The 24,371-nt window shown below is 52.5% G+C and overlaps 11 protein-coding genes across 11 annotated transcripts; 9 read left to right on the top strand and 2 right to left on the bottom strand.

The window, feature by feature from the left end:
• Window positions 1-602: 602 nt before the first annotated feature.
• On the top strand, window positions 603-2,648 carry HO173_003578 (uncharacterized protein; the record flags this gene model as incomplete). The annotated part of the gene is made up of 1 exon (XM_037305503.1): window positions 603-2,648. The coding sequence occupies one exon, from the start codon at window positions 603-605 to the stop codon at window positions 2,646-2,648; it is 2,046 nt and encodes a 681-aa protein (XP_037167605.1).
• Window positions 2,649-4,661: 2,013 nt separating this feature from the next.
• Window positions 4,662-7,976, top strand: HO173_003577 (uncharacterized protein; the record flags this gene model as incomplete). Its single annotated transcript, XM_037305502.1, has 1 exon — window positions 4,662-7,976. One exon carries the CDS (start codon window positions 4,662-4,664, stop codon window positions 7,974-7,976), a length of 3,315 nt encoding a protein of 1,104 aa, XP_037167604.1.
• Window positions 7,977-10,001: 2,025 nt separating this feature from the next.
• Window positions 10,002-10,343, top strand: HO173_003576 (uncharacterized protein; the record flags this gene model as incomplete). The annotated part of the gene is made up of 1 exon (XM_037305501.1): window positions 10,002-10,343. One exon carries the CDS (start codon window positions 10,002-10,004, stop codon window positions 10,341-10,343), a length of 342 nt encoding a protein of 113 aa, XP_037167603.1.
• Window positions 10,344-10,401: 58 nt separating this feature from the next.
• HO173_003575 (uncharacterized protein) lies at window positions 10,402-11,019 on the top strand (the record flags this gene model as incomplete). The annotated part of the gene is made up of 1 exon (XM_037305500.1): window positions 10,402-11,019. The coding sequence occupies one exon, from the start codon at window positions 10,402-10,404 to the stop codon at window positions 11,017-11,019; it is 618 nt and encodes a 205-aa protein (XP_037167602.1).
• A 700-nt stretch (window positions 11,020-11,719) lies between these two features.
• HO173_003574 (uncharacterized protein) lies at window positions 11,720-12,976 on the bottom strand (the record flags this gene model as incomplete). The annotated part of the gene is made up of 3 exons (XM_037305499.1): window positions 11,720-12,194; window positions 12,260-12,821; window positions 12,871-12,976. The coding sequence occupies 3 exons, from the start codon at window positions 12,974-12,976 to the stop codon at window positions 11,720-11,722; spliced, it is 1,143 nt and encodes a 380-aa protein (XP_037167601.1).
• Window positions 12,977-13,896: 920 nt separating this feature from the next.
• On the top strand, window positions 13,897-15,656 carry HO173_003573 (uncharacterized protein; the record flags this gene model as incomplete). The annotated part of the gene is made up of 4 exons (XM_037305498.1): window positions 13,897-14,074; window positions 14,249-14,671; window positions 14,730-14,991; window positions 15,101-15,656. The coding sequence occupies 4 exons, from the start codon at window positions 13,897-13,899 to the stop codon at window positions 15,654-15,656; spliced, it is 1,419 nt and encodes a 472-aa protein (XP_037167600.1).
• A 507-nt stretch (window positions 15,657-16,163) lies between these two features.
• HO173_003572 (uncharacterized protein) lies at window positions 16,164-16,908 on the bottom strand (the record flags this gene model as incomplete). Its single annotated transcript, XM_037305497.1, has 3 exons — window positions 16,164-16,379; window positions 16,449-16,535; window positions 16,597-16,908. The coding sequence occupies 3 exons, from the start codon at window positions 16,906-16,908 to the stop codon at window positions 16,164-16,166; spliced, it is 615 nt and encodes a 204-aa protein (XP_037167599.1).
• A 107-nt stretch (window positions 16,909-17,015) lies between these two features.
• On the top strand, window positions 17,016-17,866 carry HO173_003571 (uncharacterized protein; the record flags this gene model as incomplete). The annotated part of the gene is made up of 3 exons (XM_037305496.1): window positions 17,016-17,086; window positions 17,351-17,688; window positions 17,736-17,866. 3 exons carry the CDS (start codon window positions 17,016-17,018, stop codon window positions 17,864-17,866), a joined length of 540 nt encoding a protein of 179 aa, XP_037167598.1.
• Window positions 17,867-19,423: 1,557 nt separating this feature from the next.
• HO173_003570 (uncharacterized protein) lies at window positions 19,424-20,406 on the top strand (the record flags this gene model as incomplete). The annotated part of the gene is made up of 4 exons (XM_037305495.1): window positions 19,424-19,474; window positions 19,549-19,652; window positions 19,742-20,031; window positions 20,123-20,406. 4 exons carry the CDS (start codon window positions 19,424-19,426, stop codon window positions 20,404-20,406), a joined length of 729 nt encoding a protein of 242 aa, XP_037167597.1.
• Window positions 20,407-21,149: 743 nt separating this feature from the next.
• On the top strand, window positions 21,150-21,549 carry HO173_003569 (uncharacterized protein; the record flags this gene model as incomplete). Its single annotated transcript, XM_037305494.1, has 2 exons — window positions 21,150-21,171; window positions 21,251-21,549. The coding sequence occupies 2 exons, from the start codon at window positions 21,150-21,152 to the stop codon at window positions 21,547-21,549; spliced, it is 321 nt and encodes a 106-aa protein (XP_037167596.1).
• Window positions 21,550-21,675: 126 nt separating this feature from the next.
• HO173_003568 (uncharacterized protein) lies at window positions 21,676-22,077 on the top strand (the record flags this gene model as incomplete). Its single annotated transcript, XM_037305493.1, has 1 exon — window positions 21,676-22,077. One exon carries the CDS (start codon window positions 21,676-21,678, stop codon window positions 22,075-22,077), a length of 402 nt encoding a protein of 133 aa, XP_037167595.1.
• Between the last annotated feature and the right edge of the window lie 2,294 nt (window positions 22,078-24,371).

Below are 24,371 nucleotides of genomic sequence, written 5' to 3'. Positions count from 1 at the left end.
TAAATTGTAAAACAATCACCCAACAACTCATTTATATACCCTTGGAATTTGACCCCTTACCTAAAAATAATACGGCTGAAACTTGCGCTGACGTTACCCGCGAGGCGCAAAGACTTTCGTCACTCTGCAGGTGGGGGGGCCTTTACCGGGTTCCAGCTTTACAGTCAGCAGCTAAAGAACAAAGCACCTCCCCTTCCTTCTCCACACATCCACCACAGCTTTGCCCAGCCTTTCATCGCAATTCTTCCCAGCTTCGTCAGTTGAGCCAACGTCTCCGTGATCGATCTCATTAGCGGACCAAGTTCCGAAACAACAGTGGAGGATCCCCCATACACAGCCCACGACTCGTTGGAACAGTCGCAAGACTCAAGCGCACCCTTCAGAGAATCCTAGATCGGTCCAGAATGCAGCTTTGAAATCTCTCTACAGAGATACTTGCTAGGGTTCTTGCGCAGCCCTGCCAGCTCCAGATATCTCGTCTCCAGATTTCCCCCCAGACAGTAACGGTTGCGACAGGCGCGCGAGAGTACTGCAGCTGCATCTACATTAGCCTCGCGCATACTGCGCGGGGTGAACGAGATAGTTGATTAAGGGCCCGGGCAATGGCCCATGACTTGCACGCTGGATTTGAACGGCTGAGGACTAACTCTGGCAACTTATCCCCCACATCTCCGGATGACAACACCACGCGCAGCCGCGATAACGAAACACATGGAACAGAGACATGGGCAAACCAGGCTGACGCGGAGAAGACCGGCCCCCTTGATAAAGGCAGGTTATCTCATCCTTCAAGCAGAGCTTCAGATACGGATTTGCAATGGCTTGCTCGCATCCAAGACGTGGGTCATGCAATTACACGGCCTATCGACGTCCCCCAAGCCTCGGTTGGAGACGGTTCAGAGCGGACTACAGATAAGAGCTGGGAGCCTGAGCCTGGCTCACGATACCAGGAACCCTCTCCTTTCGAGGAGTTTATGAGGGACCGAAGGCCGTCTATTAGCTTCAATCCCAAGGTCACATTGGAGTCAGGTCATGAACAGCCTTTGGAACAGCCTTTGCCGAAATTGGCTATTGACACGAGAGCGAGGAGTCGCCCAATTCTGCTAGAGCTTGAAAGGTATCCTGTGAGGTCGCCTCTCTATCGATCCCACAGCGAAGCCGACTGCAGAAATTACGATCCGGGGACTGGTGAGCTTCTGGGTTCGAGATCACGGCGGAACCAAGCCCAAACTACACCTAGATCTCCAGAAAACAGGTCACGGTGGCCGTTACTACAATCTACCGCCGAAAGCCTCGCACAGGAACAAGAGCAAGCTAATATTCCTGAGCGAGGCGCCTCCTTGACTTCCGAGTCCACGCTTTCGCCAGTGGCCTCTGAGGTACACACACCCACCGACAATATGGATATCCTCATCTCTCCGCTCTCCTCTCACGGCCCTTTCCCCTTCCCCGTCTCTTACGAAGACTCGAGCGCATGGCCGAAATTACGGCAGCAGCCCTCTGCATCAAGGTCTAAGAGCTATTCAATAGAGAGGAGAGTGAGCATGCGAGCGGCACAGCGGCAGGGTTCTCGAAGCTCACGTCGATCCACATCCTCTTCGATGTCACCAGCAACAGCTTTCCTCTCCAGATTTGCTCGCGAAGAGGCCTCTCCGGAACCAGACAGTGAAGGGCAAGAAGTGGGCGAATACGTCATTGGGAAGCAAGTCGGCTTTGGAGGCTTCAGTACAGTCAAAGAAGCATACACATTGGAGGGTGAGGAGAGAATATGTCGAGCCGTCAAAGTCGTCCGCAAGCAAGTCGCCGGCAAGGAAGAGCTGGAGAATGAATTACTACAAGCAGAATTCGAGCATGAAATCTCCCTATGGCGATGCTTAGGTCATCGCAATATTCTCCCGCTTATCGAAGTATACGTGACCGACTTTGCAACGTTCTGCTTCACGAAGCTCAATACTGGTGGGACGCTGTTCGACTTGGTCCGGGCAAACCGGCATGGGATAAGCCGAGATCTGGCGCGGCGGTACGCGTACCAACTCGCCTCTGCTATACGGTATCTACACGAAGACGTGCGAGTGGTTCATCGTGATATCAAGCTTGAGAACTGCCTGGTCGACATTTCTGACCCTGATGTCGCCAGAGACGGAGGGAACATCCTGCTCTGCGACTTTGGCCTTGCCGAATTTGTCACGAGCGACACCAGAAGGAAATCGCCAGAACCCTACGAGAGAGCAATGGACCGTGCACCTCCTAAGAACATCGGTCCGTCCGAGACCAGTACATCGATCGCAGGAAGCCTCCAATATGCTTCGCCGGAACTCATCATGAGCCCTGCCGGCTTCCTAAGCTCAGTGGTTGACATGTGGGCTTACGGGGTCGTGATTTACGCACTCCTGGTGGGTGATCTACCTTTCCAGCACATGTTCCAGCCGCGAGTGCAGATGATGATCCTCGCGGGCGAATGGGACATGACGGCGCTGGAGACCGCTGTTGGAGTTATCGGATATGAGGAGGAAGTCTTGGAGCTTATGAGCGGGTGCCTCGAGATGGAGAGCGAGCGACGCTGGACGATTGCACAGGTCCTTAAGAGCAGGTGGCTTGACGGGTGTCAAGAAATGCTTGAGGACCTGAAGGAGGATTGGAAGCTTTGATTGGATGTTATACTACATGAGGTTCCGAGTGAAGCCATCTACGAGTCACGACTAACTTGAGATCTTGGTATTGGAGTTTTGGGTGGCTGCTTGTACCAGCATTTGTACGGTATGGGAGCGAGCGACGGAAGTCCCGTCGAGCGAGGATACCCTTTTTCTCTACTTTCTTTTGCAAGAACGGTATCTCTGTGGTCTATTGCAGTGCAAGTACGGCATTGTTTGACGTTGACGCCGGAGGTCCGATTGTAAAACTTTTGGTGTTGCGTCTTTGGAGGCTTTCTGTACAAGCTATATTGCTTTGTTCCATACACCTACAGCACACACGTCCCGATGGGGCCTTGCGTAGATTGGCACCGTCTATGTAAGTAGGTATGTGGGCTTCACATAGATAGGTCTATTCATATTGTGACACCACTACATGCATTAGTTCGATACCACGTCCAAACTCTAACGAACCCCTCGATTATATACTCGAGGCTTGGGTCCTCATCGTGTTGAAGAGTATCCACCACATGAGCTCAATGTTCTTTAACTGACCCCCACAATCTCCACCAAAGCGCTCACGATAAAGTGTCCACCACCACACAACCTCGAGACCAAGAAATCCTCGTATCGGACGAGAAGTACCCGATGCTCTCATTCGCATGACGCTTTCAAACTCCGGAGGCCTCGGCTGACGGTGTGTAGATGTAGAGCCTCCACAACGCTCTCCGATAAGAGTCCCTACGTAGGCCAAGCACGTACTCCTCGCTCGCGCGTGGTGTTCACAGCGTCAAGACCAAGGACAGAAACTAGATGTCTAAGCAGGACCTTTCAGGCTGTACCTAGGTAGCCCTCTCCTTTGCGCCTTTGACATGAACCTCGCTTTTAGCGTGTTGCACAAGTAGGTAGGTAAGGTAGCTTCGTTCCAAAGTCCTCTCCGTCTTGAAATAAACTCAACCCACTCCACATGAGCACATTATTGGTTCCGACCAGCCTTCCACGATTCACCCCGCCAAAGGTGCGACCCGTAGAGTAGGTCAAGCAGGTGTCTCGCTTGCATTTATCACACAGCTTTTGCCGCCAAGACCCCTCGGTACTCTGAGGCAAGGCATGAGGCTCTACCTAGAGTAGGTAGTTCTCTTGGGAACCGATGAAGTCCTTGGCCTTCAGTATGTAGGTACCATTTCTGCCAAGCTGCTTTTCCCCTCACAGGACATCTAGAGTATCATTCACAATCACTGCCTGTGGCCAAGAACGTAAAACGAAAGGTCACATGAGGCTCTAATTCTCTTGGAAACGTGTTGAGTGCTTGGCCTATCAGTTGTAGCAAATCAATTGTCGACGATTGCAGGCGGCATCCCAGACTAACTTCCATCCAGTCTTTGCTTCTTCGTAATAGCATCACTGGGCAAACCTTATATTAGCAGCTTACTTGTAACAACCGTCATAAAACTCCGAGACCCGACCGCGGCCTTGGCAAATAATAATCGTTTTCAACAAATACATCCACTCGGCCATTTTACCCAAAGTTCCTACTACCTTTCTGGCAACAGCCATATGCTTACTTATGTACTGATTGAGGAGCACCTCTGACCCAAATGCCTGCGAATCTGTCTCCCGCATCTTCCCCATCGTTAAGGAAGGAGACGCCTCAGTGCGTTTGGATTTCACCAGAAAGGTCACCGAACCCCCACACTGTCCCTACTTCTACCGTCGCTGGTTGAGAATTGAATCTTTGGCCCGACATCCTTTGATCGTACCCAGTCAGGACCCTTCCGACTTCCTCTTTGCAGTGGCACCTTGACGCACCGAGGTCACGTTGTACAGACGAACACCCAGCGCAAGGTGAATCGTCCCGTCCACCGTTTGCTTCCACACCCATTACGACTGGGCAATCGCGAGGGCAAACATCAGCGGGGTCATACAGTCTTCAGAGGAGGAAGCCCCCTCAGGATTAAGACCTTGGGCATTGGAGGATCTCTCCAGAACGTGAAATACCGAAAGATTAGATCCTAAGATCAAGACGCAACTATGGTGTGGGAACAGTTGACAGTCAACAAGCCGCATTGGGCGTACCTGATCATAGGAGGCTTTACCAGTCTCTTCATGCTGGTATCACTGTTCGTGAAGGAAAGACTATACATTGGAGAAGCTACCGTTGCAACCATATGTGGTGTTATATTTGGGCCTCACGCCGCAAACTTATTCAATCCTCTCACATGGGGAAACACGGATCAGATCACTCTAGAGTGCTCGCGTGTTGTTCTCGTGGTCCAATGCTTCGCAGTTGGTGTCGAGTTGCCGAAGGCATATATGGAGAGGCACTGGAGATCTGTGGTATTCTTGCTGGTGCCTGTGATGACATTCGGATGGCTCGTCACGAGCCTCTTCATCTGGTGGATGATCACACCTTTGAGCTGGCTGGAAAGTCTTATGTGTGCTGCTTGCGTCACGGCCACGGATCCAGTCTTGGCTTCATCTGTGGTTGGCAAAGGTAAATTCGCAAAACGAGTGCCAAAGCATCTTCGAGACTTGCTGTCTGCTGAGTCGGGATGTAATGATGGCATGGCATTTCCGTTCATCTATCTGTCCTTCTACTTGATTCACTACCGCCCGAATGCTAATGAAGTTGCATATCACTGGTTTTGCGAGACGATCTTATACGAGTGCGTCTTCGGTGCTACATATGGAGTCCTTATCGGCTATATTGGCCGCCACATGATTAAATGGGCAGACAGAAGAGGATTGATTGACAGGGAAAGCTTCTTGGTGTTCTACTTCGTCCTCGCTCTGTTCTGTGCCGGTACTGGAGCCACACTCGGCACCGATGATCTACTTGTTGGCTTTGCGGCTGGGGTGGGATTTAGCAACGATGGATGGTTTACGGAGAAGACCGAAGAATCACATGTTTCCAACGTCATTGATTTATTACTCAATTTAGCATATTTTGTCTATTTGGGCTCCATCATACCTTGGCAGCAATACAATGCACCGCTACTTGGCCTGACCCCGTGGAGACTTGTTGTCATTGCCATCTTCGTCATCTTCTTCCGACGAATACCCATCATGCTGGCGCTCAAGCCCCTAATTCCGGACATCAAGACTTGGAGAGAAGCATTATTTGCTGGTCACTTTGGTCCAATTGGCGTGGGTGCCATCTTCGCAGCTATTCTCGCAAGAGCAGAACTGGAAACCGATACCACTACGCCTCTGGGTGTTGTACCAACAAATCCGGATACCGAGAACTATCTCGTTGTCCAAATCATCTGGCCACTTACTACCTTCTTGGTCATAACTTCAATCCTCGTTCATGGATCATCCATTGCTGTGTTCACCCTCGGAAAGCGCATCAACACTCTGACGCTCACAATGTCCTACACCCAAGCCAATGAAGATGGTCCATCATGGATGAATAGACTCCCAAGAATTCAATCTACTTCGAAGGCCTCGATGTCAAAGAACAAAGACGACTTGGCGAGCGAGGACTCTTCGAACGAAAAGCTTCCAGAGTATGCACCGGGAACGTTACCGCCGATTGGAGTTCCAGGCAACTTTCTCCGCCGACAAAAGGAAGAGGACACTCCCATTGAAAAGCCTCGACCAACTCGAAGAAGGTCAAGATGGGAATCTGGCATGGGTCCAGGTGGGCCGATCAGTCAGTCTGCAATTGCGCCACAACGGAGAACAGGCATTACGAGTCCTAGTGAGAGCGTGGACGATACCCTCAACGAGAAGGACAGCCCATCCGGTAGCGGAGAAAGCGATGGACCTCCCAACCAGCTCGAGATGGAAGACGCCCAGGAGAAGCGCGAAGAGAAGGAGGAGAGAAGTGGCTCTAAAGAGATTCGAGAACCAAAGGTTGAAGCATACGAAGAGGGTGACCAATTGGTTGTTGAAGACGAGGAAGGAGAAATCCTGGCCATTCACAACGTCGAAGGCGAATCCGATGACCAAAAGCGGCAGCACATTCTCGATGATGAGGCAGCCCTGCGGCAGGAAACGAGTGGTGAGCACGCCAAGGGCAAATTTCATCCACATGAGAGCAGAACAGAAGGCGAGGAGTTGGAGCAGATTTTTTCGGAAGGGGCCGGACATCCTGGCGAGACGTCAAAGAGGTTCTTGAAGAAGTTAGGCGACGGATGGGACGGATGGAGGGGAAAGGACAAGGAAAAGGAAGCCGCTGGCCCTTCAGACCCAAAGCCCAAGCCCAAGCTCAAGCCCACGCCGAAGGCCCCCGAGCATAAACGAGGCCCAGCCCACGCATATCAATTCGGCAATACTATCATCGTCGAAGATGAAGATGGCGAGGTCGTCAAGAAGTACGATCTCCCGCATCAGCCGAAACAAAGGGGTGGTGTCCGAGGAGGTGTGCAAGATGGCGCCGGCCATTTCAACGCGAAGCCAATGCTGAAACGCGCCGGTACATGGGTAGGCATCGGAGGAAAAGCCGAAGAAACACCTCAGGGTGAGTCAGCAGCAGAGGCGAGCGGCCATGGAAAGAAAGGTCGAAAGCAAGCCTCCGTAGACACAGATGATGATCGCATCCGTTTCACTGCTGGTGGCCGCCGCTTGAGCAAGGCGGATTTCATCAAGCAAATCCAAGCTATGGATCCTAAAGCACAGGTGCAAGCTGTCGAAGAAAGCGATGCCCCCGAAGACGTCAAGCAAGAAGTTCGGGCTGGTGCAGGAGACGCGTTCGAGGACGCTCGCTCTTCGACGAGATCACGACCGGATTCCAAGCGCGCTGCTGGACAACCAACAATGTCGCCTGTCGACGAAGGACACCAGTCAGACGAAGCAATGCCTGTGGTCAGAAGATTTAGTACTACTGAAGACAGACCAAAAGGCCCGGATGGTCTGACTTTGATCGACTCCAAAAATCAAGACATACCCTTCCACCCAGTCTCGGAAAGTATCCAAAAATATGGCGGGGAAGAAACCGCAGCCCAGCGACGTCGGCGCCTTGCTCTCGCACGCAAAGATTCCGACGACGATGGAACGGAACGCGTCCCACCTCATACGACGGGTCCAGGTCCTCTGCTCAGAAATCCTATGTCAAGCGTAGGGGCATCTATGCCACAGGAGGAACCACAAGGCGAGACGGCAGCGGAACGAAGAAGACGATTAGCAGCTTTAGGCGAAGGCGATGAAGGAGAGCGGCAAGACAGCAGTGACAGTGAAGACGATGGTGGGGAGAGAAGACCAGCTACGGGACATACGCCTATGCCCGAACCGAGTGCCACTGAGGCTAGGAGACCGCCCGGTATTAGATTTGCGGATTCACCAGCTGTAAGTCAGGGGAGAGTGCAGTGGGGAGATGATGTAGGGAAGAAGGGGAGGAGATGATTGTGCATAAAAAGGGAGTTTAGCTCATGTTGCTTCTATGATAAGCATCTTAGCGGCATGATGGAAGTTCCGTGCGCTTTTACGGCAGAATTTCGTAGGTACTCTGCATACTCACGATCTATCTCACGACGTTAGCTCAACGTCTCTAAGTGCGCTCCTCATCTCTCATCCCTGCCCCCCGTTTGCTATCTCTGCCACCCTCTCCACTTCCGTCAAATGTTGAAACAACTTTTCAGTCCGTCAACGACTATCACGCCTGAGCCAACTGAGAACATTTCAAAGGTCATAGGCATTTCCGCCGTATCTTCATTGCTCGGGGTTCACCAGCCCATTTCGGCGTTTTTGCGAGCGTTTCCGATCGCTGCGGGCCACGGGCCACTGTTGAATGGTCCGCGCCCGAAACTCTCTAACAACCTTGCGGGCAGTCCCATACGTGTCCACCCGTACGTATGTGTTCGTTCATGCAGTCCAGTCACACAGCGTCCATTCATGCAGTCCGGTCACGCAGCCAGAGACCCTGACAGGAATTCGGCACATCTCCTGGTCTTTTTCCCGCTCACAGTGGGCTATTCCTACAGCACGTCTTGAGCTTGGTCGGCCGGTGACCGGCTGGCTACACTTCTGTCGCATACATCCCCCCCCCCTATCGAGCCGGCGCGAAACTTAATCTTCGTACAGGTTTGGATCGCTGTGAGGGACCCGGCGGGAGGACTTGCAGGACAGGAGGCGCCCGGACCGTGCCATTTATCCATCCGCTGAGTCGACACCGATATCGATCGCTGGACACTCCCGTGGCCGATTTGGGCACGAGGGGAGGGGGAGGACGAGGACGATTGCGGCTTCCCCGTGGATCCGGCGGACCGGCTGGGGATCGACCTGGATGAGGGGGCTGGACAGGTCACTCGCTCAAGGCGACCACGACGGCAGATTGGGTACCCCGGATTATCACACCCTGGGCGCAGAGCCATCGGTGATGCTTCGAGGGTCGACGAATCTAGGGTCTGGAATGGTATCGGGGAGGCTGCCGATGCCTGCCCTTCTCGGTGGGGGATGGGCGCCAAACGGTGCATCATTCTGGATGGATGGATCGCCATCTCTTTCGCCGGTAAAGCGGAGGATGTCCAGAAAAGCCCTATTGCCCACCTCGCCTCAGCTCTTGATGTGGGATACCGTTGCCTTTACTCGATTCTGGCGGTAATGCGTTACCAATAGGGTGGGTCCTGAGGGCCGCTTTCCGATGCTCTGTTCATGATTCGCAATCAAGCAAGGCGGATATTGTTCGCCTCTCCGGCCAAAAATATTTCCGGACGTGGCCGTATTATATCTCGAGGCCAGATCATGGCACAGATGTGTGTTACTCGACGCTGAGTAATCGTGCTACCCACTCAGCCCGCAGGCTCGCACGCTTGCGACTTCAGTGTGTGTGACGACGATCGCGATTCTGAATCACAGAAAGGAGAGATCGATCCCATTGATATCTGCTGATACCGGTTTGACGGGGATGAGATCCGAACGATGGTTGCGGAATCCATCTTCTCGTGTACCGAAAAGTTCATGGAGACAATGTTGCACACTCTGAGCATGAAGAATGAAGGACGGCAGTGGTATCATGGTCTTGTTCCTCATCTTTCAATTGGGCTGCTAGCTTTAGTCCTCCTCGTCAGTACTCCATTCTTCTCCCATAAACAATCACAGATCACAGATGGACCCCCACAGTGCTCAGTTCTCCCTCTGTAGCTTACTTAACCCACAACCTGACCTCCCAACCCCTCGCCCACATCCCCGGCCCGAAAACCTGGGCAGCAAACCGCCTCCGCTTCGTCACCTCGCCAGTCCGGGGAAAGGTTGGTCCACGACGTCCGCGCCATCCGTCAGGAATACGGTCCCATCGTGCGCCTTGCGCCCAACGAAGTCTCATCGCCAGAGAAGACGCCTTCCACGATGTCTACGGCATCCGTCCCTGGCACTCGCCATTGCCCAAAAACCCAATATTCTTCCCCCCCCCCGCCGGGCCAGCCGCACATCATGGTCACAACCGCCGATGTCGCAGACCACGCGCGGATGCGCAAGGTGATGAATCGAGCTTTCGCGCCTTGGGCTTTGAGGGCGCAGGAGCCGACTGTCGAGGCCTCTGTCTCGCTGCTGGTGGAGAGGCTCGGAGAACAGGTCGCCCCGTCTCAGCACGATGACCCGGTTGTCGAAACGAACACGGTTGACTGGTACGATTACGTCGCTTTCGACATCGTTGGCGACCTTGGCTTCGGCGGGTCTTTCCAATGCCTCCAATCCGTTTCCCCGCACCCCTGGCTCGCTCTCATCTTCGGTTCCCTCAAAGGCATGCCCTTGGCGGCCGCCGCCCGCTATTAACCCCCCCGGGTCAATTTCCCCACCCGTCAAATTCCTCGTGCCGAAAAGCCTGCTCCGGATGACGAGTGATCACTACCAACTCGCCCGCGGGAGAGTGTCACGCCGCATGGATCTGGGAAAGGAGCGCGTGGACTTCATGACGCCGGTGTTTCGGCAGGGCGTACGGGCTGTCGGTGGGAATACCAATGATGGAGGCGGTCAGGGCCAACGAGGGCACGACTGTGGAGGCAGTCGGGTCGACCCTTTTCACTGCTCCTCATTCGCCGGCACCGAGACCGTCGGCACCACCCGAGCGGGCATCACCCCCCATCTCGTCCACTTCGCCCACGGTCCCGCACACCCCTGCAACCGGATATCCGCACCCCGTTCCCCGCCGAGGATCCGAGCATCTCCATCGCCCGCCGTCACGGACCTTGCATACCTCGATGCCGTTCGTCCACGAGGGCCATCCGCCTCTGCAACCCCGTCCCCGAGGGCATCCGCCGCAACCCCGCCCCGCCGGCGATCCCGTCCGCGGTGTCTACCCCCCCCCGCCGGCACTCCCGTCTCGGGTCCATCCGTGGTCCATCAACAAACAACCCAACCAACTCTTCTGCACCCCGGAAGCCTTTTCGTCCCGGAGCGCTGGCTTCCCCGAGAGTTCGATGACGGCTCCGGAGGCGGGGATGGAGAGTGAAGGCGACGACGGGAGCAAGAGAGGGGCAGGAGGAGCAGTCGACCATGCTATCGACCGGCCGAATGCGTAAACGACCGCCTCTCGGTTAGCCGGCTGTTCGGTGAGGGGAGCCGGGCGTGTATTGGCGATGGCGGAGATGCGCTTGGTGCTTGCGAGGTTGGGTTGGGCTTTTGAAATCGCTGCGCCCGGGGAAGGTGGATTGGAGGGCGTTGAAGACTTTGGTCGTTGTGGGGAAGGGGTCTGTGTGGGTTAGGTTGAGGGGGAGGAAGTGAGGGGGTGGTGGGTGAGGTTGGGCGATGGGTTGGGGGTCCTTGATGGGAGAGGCGCTGGATGGGCGGATAGGTTGTGTGTGTTGATTGTTTTCGACTTGTGCGGTGTATTGTCTGGCACGTGGTGGGAGATTCAGGGTGATGAAAGATTTTACAGGCTGAGGGTTTTTTTTGGGATAATAAATTGTGAGGTCAAGGCCCCTCATACATTCCCCCAACCTTTCATCATATACTGATATCAACGTTGCCTGCCACATAGAACTCATGGTATATCTATACGAACATCATCTGGCTACCTCAACCAATTACCCGTAAGGATCTCCAGGACGCAGCTCAGCAAATCATTTATCCGGCCAAATCTTGGGGTTCCCTCCGATCACGTCCTGCGACGAACGTACATCCGAATCGATACTCTTCACCACGCCACCACCCTACCCATGCAGAACGATGGGCAAGGGTGAGGCGATCCCGAATGCGGCCGCGCTCTGCACCTTGCGCTGGAGGTCCGCTATCTCGCCAAGCTCCAGACAGCCGTTCTCCTTTAACGCAGCGCGCGATTCTAGAGCTGGCTGACCGCAGCTGTAGCTTCTTCTGTCGCGGTGTTTGTTTGAGGAGGCGGAGTCTTTGGTGATGCGCGTTGGCCTTGACGGCGTTTGTGAGGCGAAGAGGTGTCGGCCTAGGGCAAAGATTGCCGGAGCGCAGGAGCAGATGATGGTCACTGAGACCTCGATTATACTGGCAGGGGTTAGAAAAGTTGGGTTAGAAGTTATGGAGCGAGATGATGCTGTGGGGGATGGATTGGGGACGGACATTGCTATGAATATAATGGCCCCCATCCAGAACGTGTCGGTGGCGCCGTTGAGCTTGATGCGGTAGACCAAGCTAACCAGGCTAGCAACTAGAGCGCTGTTGCACGTCAGCCGTTTTAAGTACCTGCTGTCAATGAATACCCTGTGCCACTAGGTACTCACATTCCTCCTGTTCCGAAAACGGCCAAGACTCCGAGTCTTTTACTCCTTCGCATTTGCAGCTTCCATACGATAGGTAGCGGTAACACCAATATCAGTATGTCAATAGCAACGTTGGACGCGCCTTGGATGATTGCGTACGTCTCCTGCTTCTCACACTCGGTCAAGGAAGCTGGAGATGCCCAAGACTTGCCAGGCAGTGGCGCGCAGAGACCTACGTTAACGCCGACATAGCACCAGTACACGCCAAACATGAAGACAATAGTCGACCAGACGGTGTAGCGGAACCATTTCAAGGGCGCAAAGACTCGGAGGTAGAGGAGCAGGATGGAACACTTGGCGAAGAAAGTAGCGAGGCTGAAGAGCACGTCTCGAGCCAAGCGACCCCTGAAGTATTGTGTATCGACCCACATGGCGGGCACATCCCAAGTGTGTCTGGCGTATCTGTTAAGATAGAAGACCATGCTGATGTAGGCGGATAATATCACCACGGCCAGGAGGCAGGAATAGTCTTCGATGCCGGTCGAGCGCGTGACGAGTAGGGTGGAGTAGAGCCGCGCTGTGACTGCGAGGCAGGTGAAGACGAGCATCAAGACACCGATGGCAATTGTCACCCCCTCTAACGTTTGAGGGTCGTGTAGATTCGCTGGTCACGCCTGGTGGAGGTGACGCTGCTGGTATCTCTGCTGGGTTCATGCCTGGAGGGAATGCTGCGGCCATGATGATGATATGATGATTCAAGCGCTCAGAAGTAGGGACGTGACGCAGCGAGAGGGTATCAGAAAGTGGTTCCCTTGGGCTTTTTAGAATCCCTGAGCGCAAGATGCATGATGGGGGAAGATGCGAAGCCTAGCTGCGCCGTGCTCGTTGAAGGGATCTATGATGTTTTGGGTGAGGGTCGTCAGCTATGGCGCCAGGCCTGCTGGGATAACACTAGCGATCTTGCTGCCATCGGCATACATGTGTGGGTGCGTGTGGATTCCCTCGCTGCCCCACTTCCATACATGATGCTCGCATCCCGAAGCATCTTTCGTATTCGTGCATGCAAGGCACGCACCCGGTGCGAATCAGTGAAGAGGGTGAAAGCAGTCGGACCGGTCTTGTGCAGAAAATCGCCTTGGAAAACAGCAGCTTCGACATACGATTGAAAGAATCTTGTAACCCTTTTGATTATTGAAATAGTCGGATCCGATTTCTGCAGGGGTACCATGTGAGACGATAACTTTGAACAGCAGCGGACCTGCATCGAAGGAGATCCCTCACACCCTGAGGGGTGAAAGTAGTCGGATCTCCGGTTTTATCTTCGTGGCACATAACTCACTGCACTCTAGAGTACCTAGCAGAGAAAAGACAAGGCTCCATCTCCACGTCTTCCCCGACACGCAGCCTAGAGGCCTGCTGGGTGACCGGACTGCTTGCCGATCTACTAGTATACTTTGCTACCAAGCAAAAACGTCAAGTCACCCAGGGTTTCTTCATTAAAACACCTAGACTTTGCCCAAGACAGTATCATCTAAAGAACCTGCTGAGCCTTTCAGACGATACTCAAGCCTCTACTCCTCACTTGTCACTCTTCACTTTTCACCTCTCACTGCCCTCACCTGAAGACACCATCTAGGCAGCGGACGAACGCTCTCAACATGCTCGGCTCCACAGTCGATACTACCGTGAATCAATGGTCGCTGAATCCTCTTGTTTCACTCGCCACTTCGATCTGCACGGGTTCCTATCTTCTATGGAGACTCTGGAGCTTCACCGTAAAGCCCTGGTTGCGGCCGGATGAACCAAAGCCATTGCCATATTGGAACCCCTTTCTCGGTGCGTTAGCTATGCCTGACTGCTCCCAAACTGAACAACTGACTTTCTGCTCAAGGCCATACCTACTACTTCGTGACTAACCCGGATCATCTTTTTCGGACTGGATGGTAAGAAAAACTGAAAACCACACAAAAGTTATTCACTGATAGGCCGCCGGTGTCTCATTTCCCAAAGGAGAGCCCTTCACACTCAGGCTTGGGTCGAAAAAGATGATCATACTAACAGACAACCGGGATATCGCCACCACATGGAGAGATACAGCGGCGCTGACTTTCGACCCGTTTGTACAGCAGTTTATGATCACTCTCGATATATCAAAGAAAACCCAAGAAACCTTGTTTCGAGAGAACTCAACATCTATGGTGCAAGGAGAGAACAAGTCCGCCTCGCTCTTGGTCAAGGAAAATCCTATGCATCATGCATTCTACCACCTCCAGATGGAATGGGTGAAGCAACAATTATCCGGAAATATGCTTGCAGATATTGGTGACAACTTATTAGGTTACATCAATCAATCCCTTCGTCTAGCCCGATTTTCTACCAACCTTCATTCACTCATCAACACGTTACTCAAAATCCGCGTCCCTGAAACATTGGGTCCGATACAGCCTAGTCTCTTCGGCAACTAAAGCATTCTTCGGGAGTGAAATGCTAGGGGTTGATCCGCGCTTCCTGGAATACTACTTCGGCTTCGAGGAAGCCGCATGGAAGATGTTTTATCAGTATCCGAGGCTCCTACCAGGAGACCTATATGGCGCCGCCAAGAGTATACTGAGCACCATGACCAATTTTAACGATATTCTGCAGACAGACGGTTTGGACATGGTGTGGATGTTCAGAACGATAGAATTGGAGATGCGGCAGCTCGATTTGCCATCGCGTGATATCGCTATCATGTCATCCATGCTGTTCTGGGGGTAATGGAACAGCCTTTTCTACTTCTACTCCTTTCTTTATCTCGTCTTTGTTACCTTCTTGCACTGCTGTTATTGCCGAATGCAACCACTGACTCCTTCCGCACCTTAGCAGCAACAACAACGCCCACACAATCTGCTTCTGGACAATCTCCCACATCATCACCTCATCCAAAGCGTGCTCGCCCTCCGGCTCTGTCGACCTTACCATCCTAACCAACCACTGCCCTCAGCTAGATGCAATCTGGCACGAAGTACTGCGCCTTTACACCGCTGTATCCCTCATCCGCATCGCCATCCAAAAGACATCTATCAACAGCAAGGCCATCAACAAAGGCGATCAAGTAATGTCTCCCTTCCGCCAATTCCAGCTGAACCGCGAACTCTTTGGCTCGGATGCCACCGAGTTTCACCCCGAGAGGTTTCTCAAGGACAAAAAGCTGGCGAATCAGAAGGGTTATCATCCTCTTGGTGGCGGGAATACGTACCGTCCTGGTCGATTCTTGGCCAAGCAGGAGGTCTATACTCTGGTTGCTTTGATGCTTTACCGTTTTGATATCGATGTTGAGGATGGTAGTTTGCCGACGGTTAATGCAGCGGAGCCGAGTCTGGGGGCTATGCGCCCGATTGGTAATATCAGAGTCAAAGTGAGCGAGAGAAAGCTGTAGATTTCAGGTGGTGCTGGAGGATGGCTGGTATCATCACGATAGCAGTTTATGTTGGTAATTCAACTGACTAGGCGCTTGATGTAATACATCGCAGACATTTGATACTCAGAACACATCTTCACAAACACGAAGAGAAAGAAATTCATGCACGCCGCCGCATCCGACTGGCAATATCCCCCGCCACATGAATCTGCCCATACAAATCCGTCACATCAACAAACAGCCCCAGCACAGTCCTCACCCGCCCTGACCACAGAAACCTCGCATCCATCGGGCTGGGCTGGTGGTTGTTCGACAATGTCCACGTCGACGGGGTATACTCCAGGTACTCATCTTTCGCCATGTCTGTTCATGGAAAGATGTCTAGTCTGCCACGCTTGAGCTGTGGGTAGAAGAGATATCCTTCGATGATGGAGGCGTGCATCAACCAGTCAGGGTCCGAGGAATATAGCGGTAGTTTGGAGAATAATTGCGCAAACTTCGATACTTTGGATGCGGAAATGGAGGCTAGGCTAAGGACTGGGTCTTTCCATGGTCGATCCAGAGAGGTTCTTGCTTCACGAGGAGGTTGTTCATGATTGTCCGGACGGAACCTCCACCTGCTTCGACAGCTACCGAGACGTCGGTTCCTAGTGTCCGGAGCCATGGAAGAGACGATAGCTTTGTCAGGGTCAACACAGCGTACGTTGCGATTCCGGCAGATTCACGGTGGTGTTCTATGCTCTACAGCGTGCGGATAGCGATTTGAGTTAGGATTATCGGTACTCGGTCCCGAATCAGTTCCTCACAGACCCCGTTGAGGCTTCCGTCCTGCCACAGCTCAAGCATCCGCACAAGTGCCTGGGTTAGGAGCATTTTCGAGTATTGGGGCGAGGGATTCTGGGACAGATGTCAGCCGAGTCCGGCAACTAGAATGTGGTTAGTTGGTCTAATAGCATACCCATTTGTCGTTCACTTCTCCTTGGTACCATAATTTGCATAGGAAGTTTGCGGCTTTGTAAATTTGGGCTACGTATTTTCCTGGCTTTGGCGCATAGAGCAGTGCATTCAAGATATTGCAATTGGCACTGAACTTGGGATCTCGCTCCCATGCAAATGTTTTGAAGTGGTGGTCAGCTTCAAAGATAGCTATCATACGATCTGGTGGTGTTGCACGGCCTAGCAGATTGAGTGACAGAGTTGTTTTCGCTGTATCGTCTGCATCTTCCAAGAATCCTGGCGCTACGTATTGTCTGTTAGTCTTTCTATCCATTGTTCACATGAAGTACACTCTTACCGAAACCAACGACTCCGCTCCCAGCCTGCAAATGCCCCTCAAGAAAATTTGCCAGCTGACTGATACTGCTGGCGCCGAGGGAAATGGTCACCGAGGAAGAAGCGTTGAAATTGACGATAGAAGAATCAGAGTCGGTCGCAACAAATACCAGGCTGTATACAGGAGCTCACTCACCCAACAAACCATAAAAATGGTGGTGGGATAAGCACTCGGGAGTCCCCCGAGATCACCAACTCCTCCCAAATTATCACCATTGACAGATGATCCTCCGCAGCGACATCCCAGTTCGAAGCGCGCTTCCGCCATTCCTGCGTCCTCTGTACCCTCTCATCGTGCGTTGTCTACCAACGTGGTATAAACTGCACGAAAACCCGCGCGTTGCGAGAAAGTCGATAGCACCAATACTAACAGAGCATAGTGGAGATAGCCACGATGAAAAGTCAAACGGCAATGATACTGCATCGCCGCTCTTGACATGGACGTACGAGGACGCGTTCAACGACCTCGAGAGAGACCCGGTCAATCTAGCTCATCGAATGATTTTCCTTGGACTTGGATCCATTCACACCACGGGCTCGCAGACAGCCCATGCCATTCATGATCTGGCCGCCCGGCCGGAGCTCGTGAAATCTCTGAGGGAAGAAATAGAGGAAGTGAGAACGGCCGAGAAGGGCTGGGAGAAAGCCGCATTAGTGAAAATGTGGAGACTAGACTCCTTCATGTCCGAGTCCAAACGGATGAACCCACCTGCTTTGAGTAAGATCATTTGTCTCTTTCATCCCAACATACACGATCTCGCACAGCAGCCGTCTTTCACCGCCTAGCAATGGAGCCACTAGTCCTCTTCGACGGCACCCGCATCCCAAAAGGCACTTTCATAGCCATCGCCGCTGCATCGAACCTCCTAAACCCAGACGTTGTCCTAGATCCCTAAAGATTCGACGCTTTTCGCAAGTATCGTAAGCGCCTCGAGGCTGGAGAAAGCGCTCGCAACTAGTACGCTATTGTGGACAAAGAGCACATATATTTTGGAACGGGCGCTATGCTTGTCCAGGACGTGCTCTGGCTGCAAATGAGCTCAGATTGGTCATCGGTGCTTTTCTGATGCATTACGATCTTAATAAGCCGATGGGCAAGGTGAGGCCGGGGAACAAGACGGTGGACGAGATTGTAGTTACTGATCCCGAGGCTACGGTTTTGGTCAGAAGACGGAACTAAAGACGCTAATTAGCATATAGTCCAGTTTTCAGAATACATGATACATAGGGTTTTCCTTAATTGAGAGCGAGGCAGCCTTCTTCTCTCCTCGCACAAAAGATGTCAGGTTTTCTCGAAATAACGTTTCTTAGGTCTGCTTTAACATATCAAGAGCGATCATTAATTGCTATACAAACGGGTCATAGGTCAGCGTCGCCTCCACAGCGCTTTTAGAGTACATTCCGCCGTAAACGCGAAGACCCGATCTTTTTAGCTTCACTCTATAATGTAAGAGAGTGCAGCAATATTTATACATAGAGGGAAACCCAAATCATCAATTCTCAAGGAAACAAAGCTCTTTTTCTACTCACTTGTGCACATATTTGTGGATATTGGCACTTTCTAGCAAAGAACATGGAATAGAAAGACTTGAACGCATGAAAAACAGTACTCTTGCTAGTACAACAACGATTTTTAGGACATGTCCGTGAGAATCGCTATTGGTTTCCGGCAAGGCGCCTGGACTGTAGGACCTCCTTAATTTCATTGAGGATCTTTGCCCTCTATGCATGATTTTTGCTACAATCTTTTACCTATACGTAGAACCTTTGAGTCAGGCTGGTCGTCGTAACTGCGTTAAATTCATAATCAATGTCGCGAATCCAAGTCAGCACGTACTCCAACATCTTGACCAAATACTCTAAGGAAACTCGATCGCTAATCATGACATTTCTTGAGGGGTGGAGATTTTCGGCTCAGCCCATCTGTCAAGTCGCATCCTTTTCCTTACGCTTGGGTTTGGATCAATTAAGTATGTGAAGTCAGTCATGAAGAAGACTGTTGATAGTAAGATTGCAATGTTTGAGTTGAGGAGGAAGGAGAAGTGTTTCCTTGGTTCTCTGGGTCGGAGGAGAAATCTTTTTTGGAGGTCATGGGGAAGAAGGTGTGGAGGCACTGACAGGAGCACATAGATTTTTGCCGGGATCAGATACATGTATGTACTTACTAGTGCGAGATACCAAGGTTCTTAACAAAACCCCAACGGTAAGCCCTAATCGATAACCGGCCGAAGCGGGCCGAAAATGCGGAGATGGCGATTACGCGATCTTCTGCCGTCATCGATCCTTATAAGATATTGATTTCAAAGCAACTCCTCCATCTCCATCACTCATTCATTATACACCACTGAATGTTTAGATCAGTCCAACGAGCTGCTCTACTATCATCTCATCTCAAAGCCAGGACGCCAATTGACAAAGTTAGGAACCTCAATATCCTACCAAAGACGCCCAACATGTCGCACCTCTTCGAAGCCGACACGCCGGATGAGGTGAAGAATGCCAAGGTGAGTGATTCCAGGAATTCAGTTGGGAGCTCTGGCAGTATTGAGAATAGACTGGGCTCATGGTGGGCATATAGGGTCTTCATCTCGTCACCATGAGCACGCCCAATGGACAGAAAGTCCAGATCATGCTCGAGGAGCTGCATGAGGTCTATGGCACTGAATGGACACAAACCATTATGTAAGTTGCTCTCTCAATATCTTCATCCTTCCCGAATGCCCTTCGACAATCCAGTGAAAACGCGATTGACTAAAGTGCGTCCTCGCCAGCAACATCATGACAAATGAGCAAAAAAAAGACTGGTTCCTCCGCCTCGATCCCAATGGCCGCATCCCCATCCTCATCGACCACACCCAATCACCTCCCTTCCCCGTCATGGAGACATCGGCTGAGCTCTTATACCTTCTGAAGTTCGCGGATAAGAATGATGTATTTGGGTTCAAGGATGAACTGGAGAGGAGCCAGGCATTGCAGTGGTTGTTCTTTTGGCATGGGAGTGGGGCGCCGTACCAGGGCCAAGTGAACCATTTTGCCAAGTTTGCTAAGGAGAAGATCCCTTGTGCGTATACCTTGTTTTGCATTCTGCATACCCTACCCCTCCCTCTGCCCATTGAGAAGCATGACATGTTGACGCTACTGTTGAAACACAGACGCCATCGACCGTTTCCGAAACGAAACGCTCCGCGTCTACGGTGTACTCGAAATTCAACTGAGCGGCAAGTACACCGGCGAGCCTCGCGAGTACTTGGCCGGTAACGGCAAAGGCAAATACTCTATCGCTGATATTGGAACCTGGCCTTGGGTTAATGCGTGGGAGTTCAGTGGGTTCAGCAAGGAAGAAATGGAGCCATTCCCACATCTGCTGAAGTGGATTGACCGTATTGCCGAGCGGCCGGCCGTCAAAAAGGGAACGAGCGAGAAGTACAAACAGTAGCGAGGCGTTGAGTGAAAGCTGGGAAGGTGAAGGGTGGTTGCAAACAAATCAGACCATTTGTACTTCAACTGTTCTTGCATTGTCTGATTACGGTGAGGAGCAGATTTACATCAACCGACTCCCCTGTATTCGTCACGAGTTGCACTTTCATGCCTTTTCCTAGCTACTTCCCTTCGCATAAGATTTCTTCTCTACCCGACTTGCCATATCCTACGGACGTTCTCTTCGCTCACGAATGCCTTTGTCTCCGCAAAATGAAATCCCGCCTTCCCCAGAAAACTCTTTCCGCTCAAGGCTCCCATCGACACCGCCACAGAACTAGTTGGCCAGTCATGGACGCCACCCTGTCTCGTTTATTGTACCTTACTAGGCACCTCAAGAACTGGCAAAGATCTGGTGCAATGGTCAGCTAGCGAACGTGGTTTTTCGGACCTCGGACCCTATTCCTTCTTTGGGTGAGCACAGTCTTGCTGGACCAAAGCCTCCACAATTCCAAGGGTGTCGGAAAGCTGTGCTTTTATCATGGAAGTATTATAAGCTTGTGATTCTCCACTGACCATTCACACATCATATTCGCATATCGCGCGTCAACAGACGAAATGGTACGAAAATGGGATTGCCTCGTCTTCTTTCAACGAGTATGACCCCCTACTATATATATTACTATGCCCTTCACATCCTCAATCCAAAATCTGGAACGGAAACATCTCTAAGAACAAAACCACGAACAAAACCCAACAAAGATGAAAGTCTTAGTCAAGAACCGTACATCACCCTGCCACCCAAACCCTTCCTGCCCCCACCCCTCCCCCGATTCACTGACTGAACTCCCTCGAATCCCTAGTCGGCGGTCGCCCGCTCAAACTCGAGCTCGACATCTCGCCCCAGGACACGGTCGCCAGTCTCAAAGCGCAGGTCGAGGCGGCGGACGGCGTCCTCCATTACCAGCAGAAGCTCTGCTGGGGCGGCAAGCAGCTCCAAGACCTCGGCGCGAACCTGGAAAGCTACGGCATGCGCGACGCCGGGGACGGCAAGGTTCACAAGATAGGCCTGCTCCGGACGTACCCGCCTCCGGATTGGATCCCGTTTCAGCTCGGTAGGTTCATCGTTTACTTGGAGTCATCGGGTTCTTTTCTTATATAATGCCTTGAAGTATGCTCGCTTGCTGCACGATGATCATGAACACGTACATCCACCCCTTCTTCTTCCTCTCCTTCTCACTCTCTTCCGAACCTCTCCGCAGAAGTCCGCACCCGCCCCGCCTACTTCATGATCGAAGTCAAGCCCCGCGACACCATGGAGGCCGTCAAGGAGACCATCCAGCGCGCCAAGGGCTGGAAGGCCTCCGAGCTGCTCCTGCTCTTCGACGACGCCACCACCGTCAAGGGCAACCACTTCGACGAGTCCTCCGCCCTGATGCTGTACGCGAAGCCGGGGTCGCAGTGTTACGGGGAGCTCGGCGGCGCCGTCGGGGCGGTGGGGAGCGATGAGGATGAGGATGAGGATGAGGATGAGGATGAGGATGAGGATGAGGATGAGGATGAGGGCAGCAGTGGAGGCAGTGGTGGTGGTGTTGGGGTGGGTGGGGATGGCGGGGAGGAGAGCGATGTTAGCGATGAGGATGAGACGGCAGAGGAGGCGGCGGAGCGGGAGAGACGGAGGGGGAGGTAGAGGCAGGTGTGGGCGGAGAAATGTCTGCTAGTCATGAACATGCTTGGTGATTGATGGGCGTGGATGGAAGAGAGATGGTGTGAGTCGAGAATATCGTCCTCTGTCGACCCTACCCAAGTTCTGAGACTCTTGGTTGAAATTCGAGTTTAAGCCTAGCATGATGGAAGATGATATAGAGATCTTAGGCGTCGCAGTGTGACACCACACTTTCGAGTCGTCTTCCGGTTTCATCTGTGCCCGTGCCCGCGGTTTTACATGAAACCAGGTTCCTGCTTTTCAACGATGGATGTTCGCAAGGTCTAGCGGGGACGACTTGTTCGGAGAGACCTGACAGTAGATTTTACGGATCAGATGTGGGATCGTGGGCAGGCTTGGGCGGAGAGCGTTGACAAATGGGTGGACGGCTCATCAGGCTTGGGGGTTTTGAGGTGGATGGATGGGAAGTAAGGCGTGTTGTCGTGAGGAAAGGGAATGATTGGGAGTTGGCGGGGCAGGTGAATGGGTAAGCTTTGAAGCCTTTCCATTTCCATTCGTCGTCGGTCTTTGGACGATTCGAATTGGAGGTAGAAGGGTTGCGATGGTGCCTCTGGTGTACGCAGCAGCTGACTTGTTGACGAACGCGAGTCCTTTCAACGACCTCTCGATACTAATGCTAGGAGAAAGCGAGGTAGGTACCTAAAAGAACCGTGATTAAGGTAGCTTTGGAGTTGGTGTAACATCAACCAAACTCAAACTTTCGACAGTACCTTAAGCGCTCTGAAACCGACGAGAACATACCAACAACTAATCAGGAGAAGTAGACCACCAGACGGTACAAGACCCATTATGTGCGCGCTCCTTCTTGGTGGCTGGGGTCAGCATTCACTGAAATCGGAAACGATCGCCATAATCATCGGAGGTCTGCACGCAAGACTCCGAAGGGTTGCCCCCGGTTGCCTGCCTGGACGGTACATACTGCTTCCAACAGCGCCTGATCTGAAGCCAATTTGGGGCCCATTGCCCCTGCTAGGACCCAATAGTATTCCCCAAGTTCAATCGATGCGCTCCCCAGAAATGCTCCGACCAAGCGTACTTCTAGGGTCCCATGCTACAGAACCGTCTTCCGAGAGCAGGGCTAGGATTGCTACTGGCGTTCGGCCAAGACTTTGCAAGGCAAGTTGTTTTAATAATGCGTTGAACATCCTTTGTCCGCCCGACTCATTCGTATTCTGGTCGATATGTGCCCACCAAAAGGTGCGCATCTTGGCAGAGTGCCATGGGTTACATACAAAAATCCCTATTCGGAATGAATCACCCCAACCGTCAACCCATACTCGTTCGACCAATACGACCCGCCGAGCAGAGCCCCCGCCGGTGCCGGGGGCGGAACGCACACATTCTGGATATCACAGGCGTAGACGACGACCAGGTTGCACGGTATGCTGCACCCCAGACACGACCTGCCGCAGATGGCGATCGCCGCCGTGCCGCTGTTGACTAGGGTGCTGCAAAAACTGCCGGAGTCGTTGCCTTGTGTGCAATCTCCGTCCGGACCCCAGCCTATGAGCTGCATGATGGCGTCGGAAGAGTTGCTGTAGCTGGGGCTGGCGGCGCTCGTGTCGCAGGTCACACCGTCAGGTGCGGCGGAGACGGCGGATAAGCTGGCTACGAGTGCGGAGAGGATGATTTATTTGAATTGCATCTGGTGGGGTGTGTTAGCCGTCTTGTCTCGAGCGGTATTCACCTTTGATCAACTTACTTTGGTAGCTCGTGCGTTCGTAGGTGAAATTGCTTACTGTAGGAAGGGAAGCTTTGTTTGATAGGGTAGGAAGCTTGACTGGAGACGATGGTTGTGTGATAACAAGGGCTTAGCAGCACGTCTCCCCTCTCGTATTTGTATTCACCTTCCCAGCAGCAAAATAATACTGAAACATTATGATCTGTGCGACGCGTACGAGTAATGAGTATCTCTAACAATCAAGTCCCATGACGTCTCAGAGCAATACGAGGCAGTGTGTAGACTACTCGCGCCGTTCCCTACTTGCATTGTTGGATACACCATACCGCCAATGCAAATTTCCTCCTTTCCTTCCGTCATCGCTGAGGCCCCGAATATTCCAGTGCCATTTACCTCCTCAATGACCCTAGCGCAGCTGCTGCCCTTTCTTTGAGCCCCCCTGTAATCCTAGTCTGGATACCCACTGGCGTCCGCGTACGCGGATCACAACAACCCCCAGAGGCGCAAATCCTTTCTGCCCACTACAAAAGTCGACTCGTATTCGGGAGGCTTGATTAGTGGCTCAGCGTAGACATAT

Source organism: Letharia columbiana (assembly GCF_014066305.1).
Source record: "Letharia columbiana isolate WasteWater2 chromosome Unknown Sc0000009_s0, whole genome shotgun sequence".
NCBI lineage: Eukaryota > Fungi > Ascomycota > Lecanoromycetes > Lecanorales > Parmeliaceae > Letharia > Letharia columbiana.
This window is presented reverse-complemented; position numbering and strand designations above follow the sequence as displayed.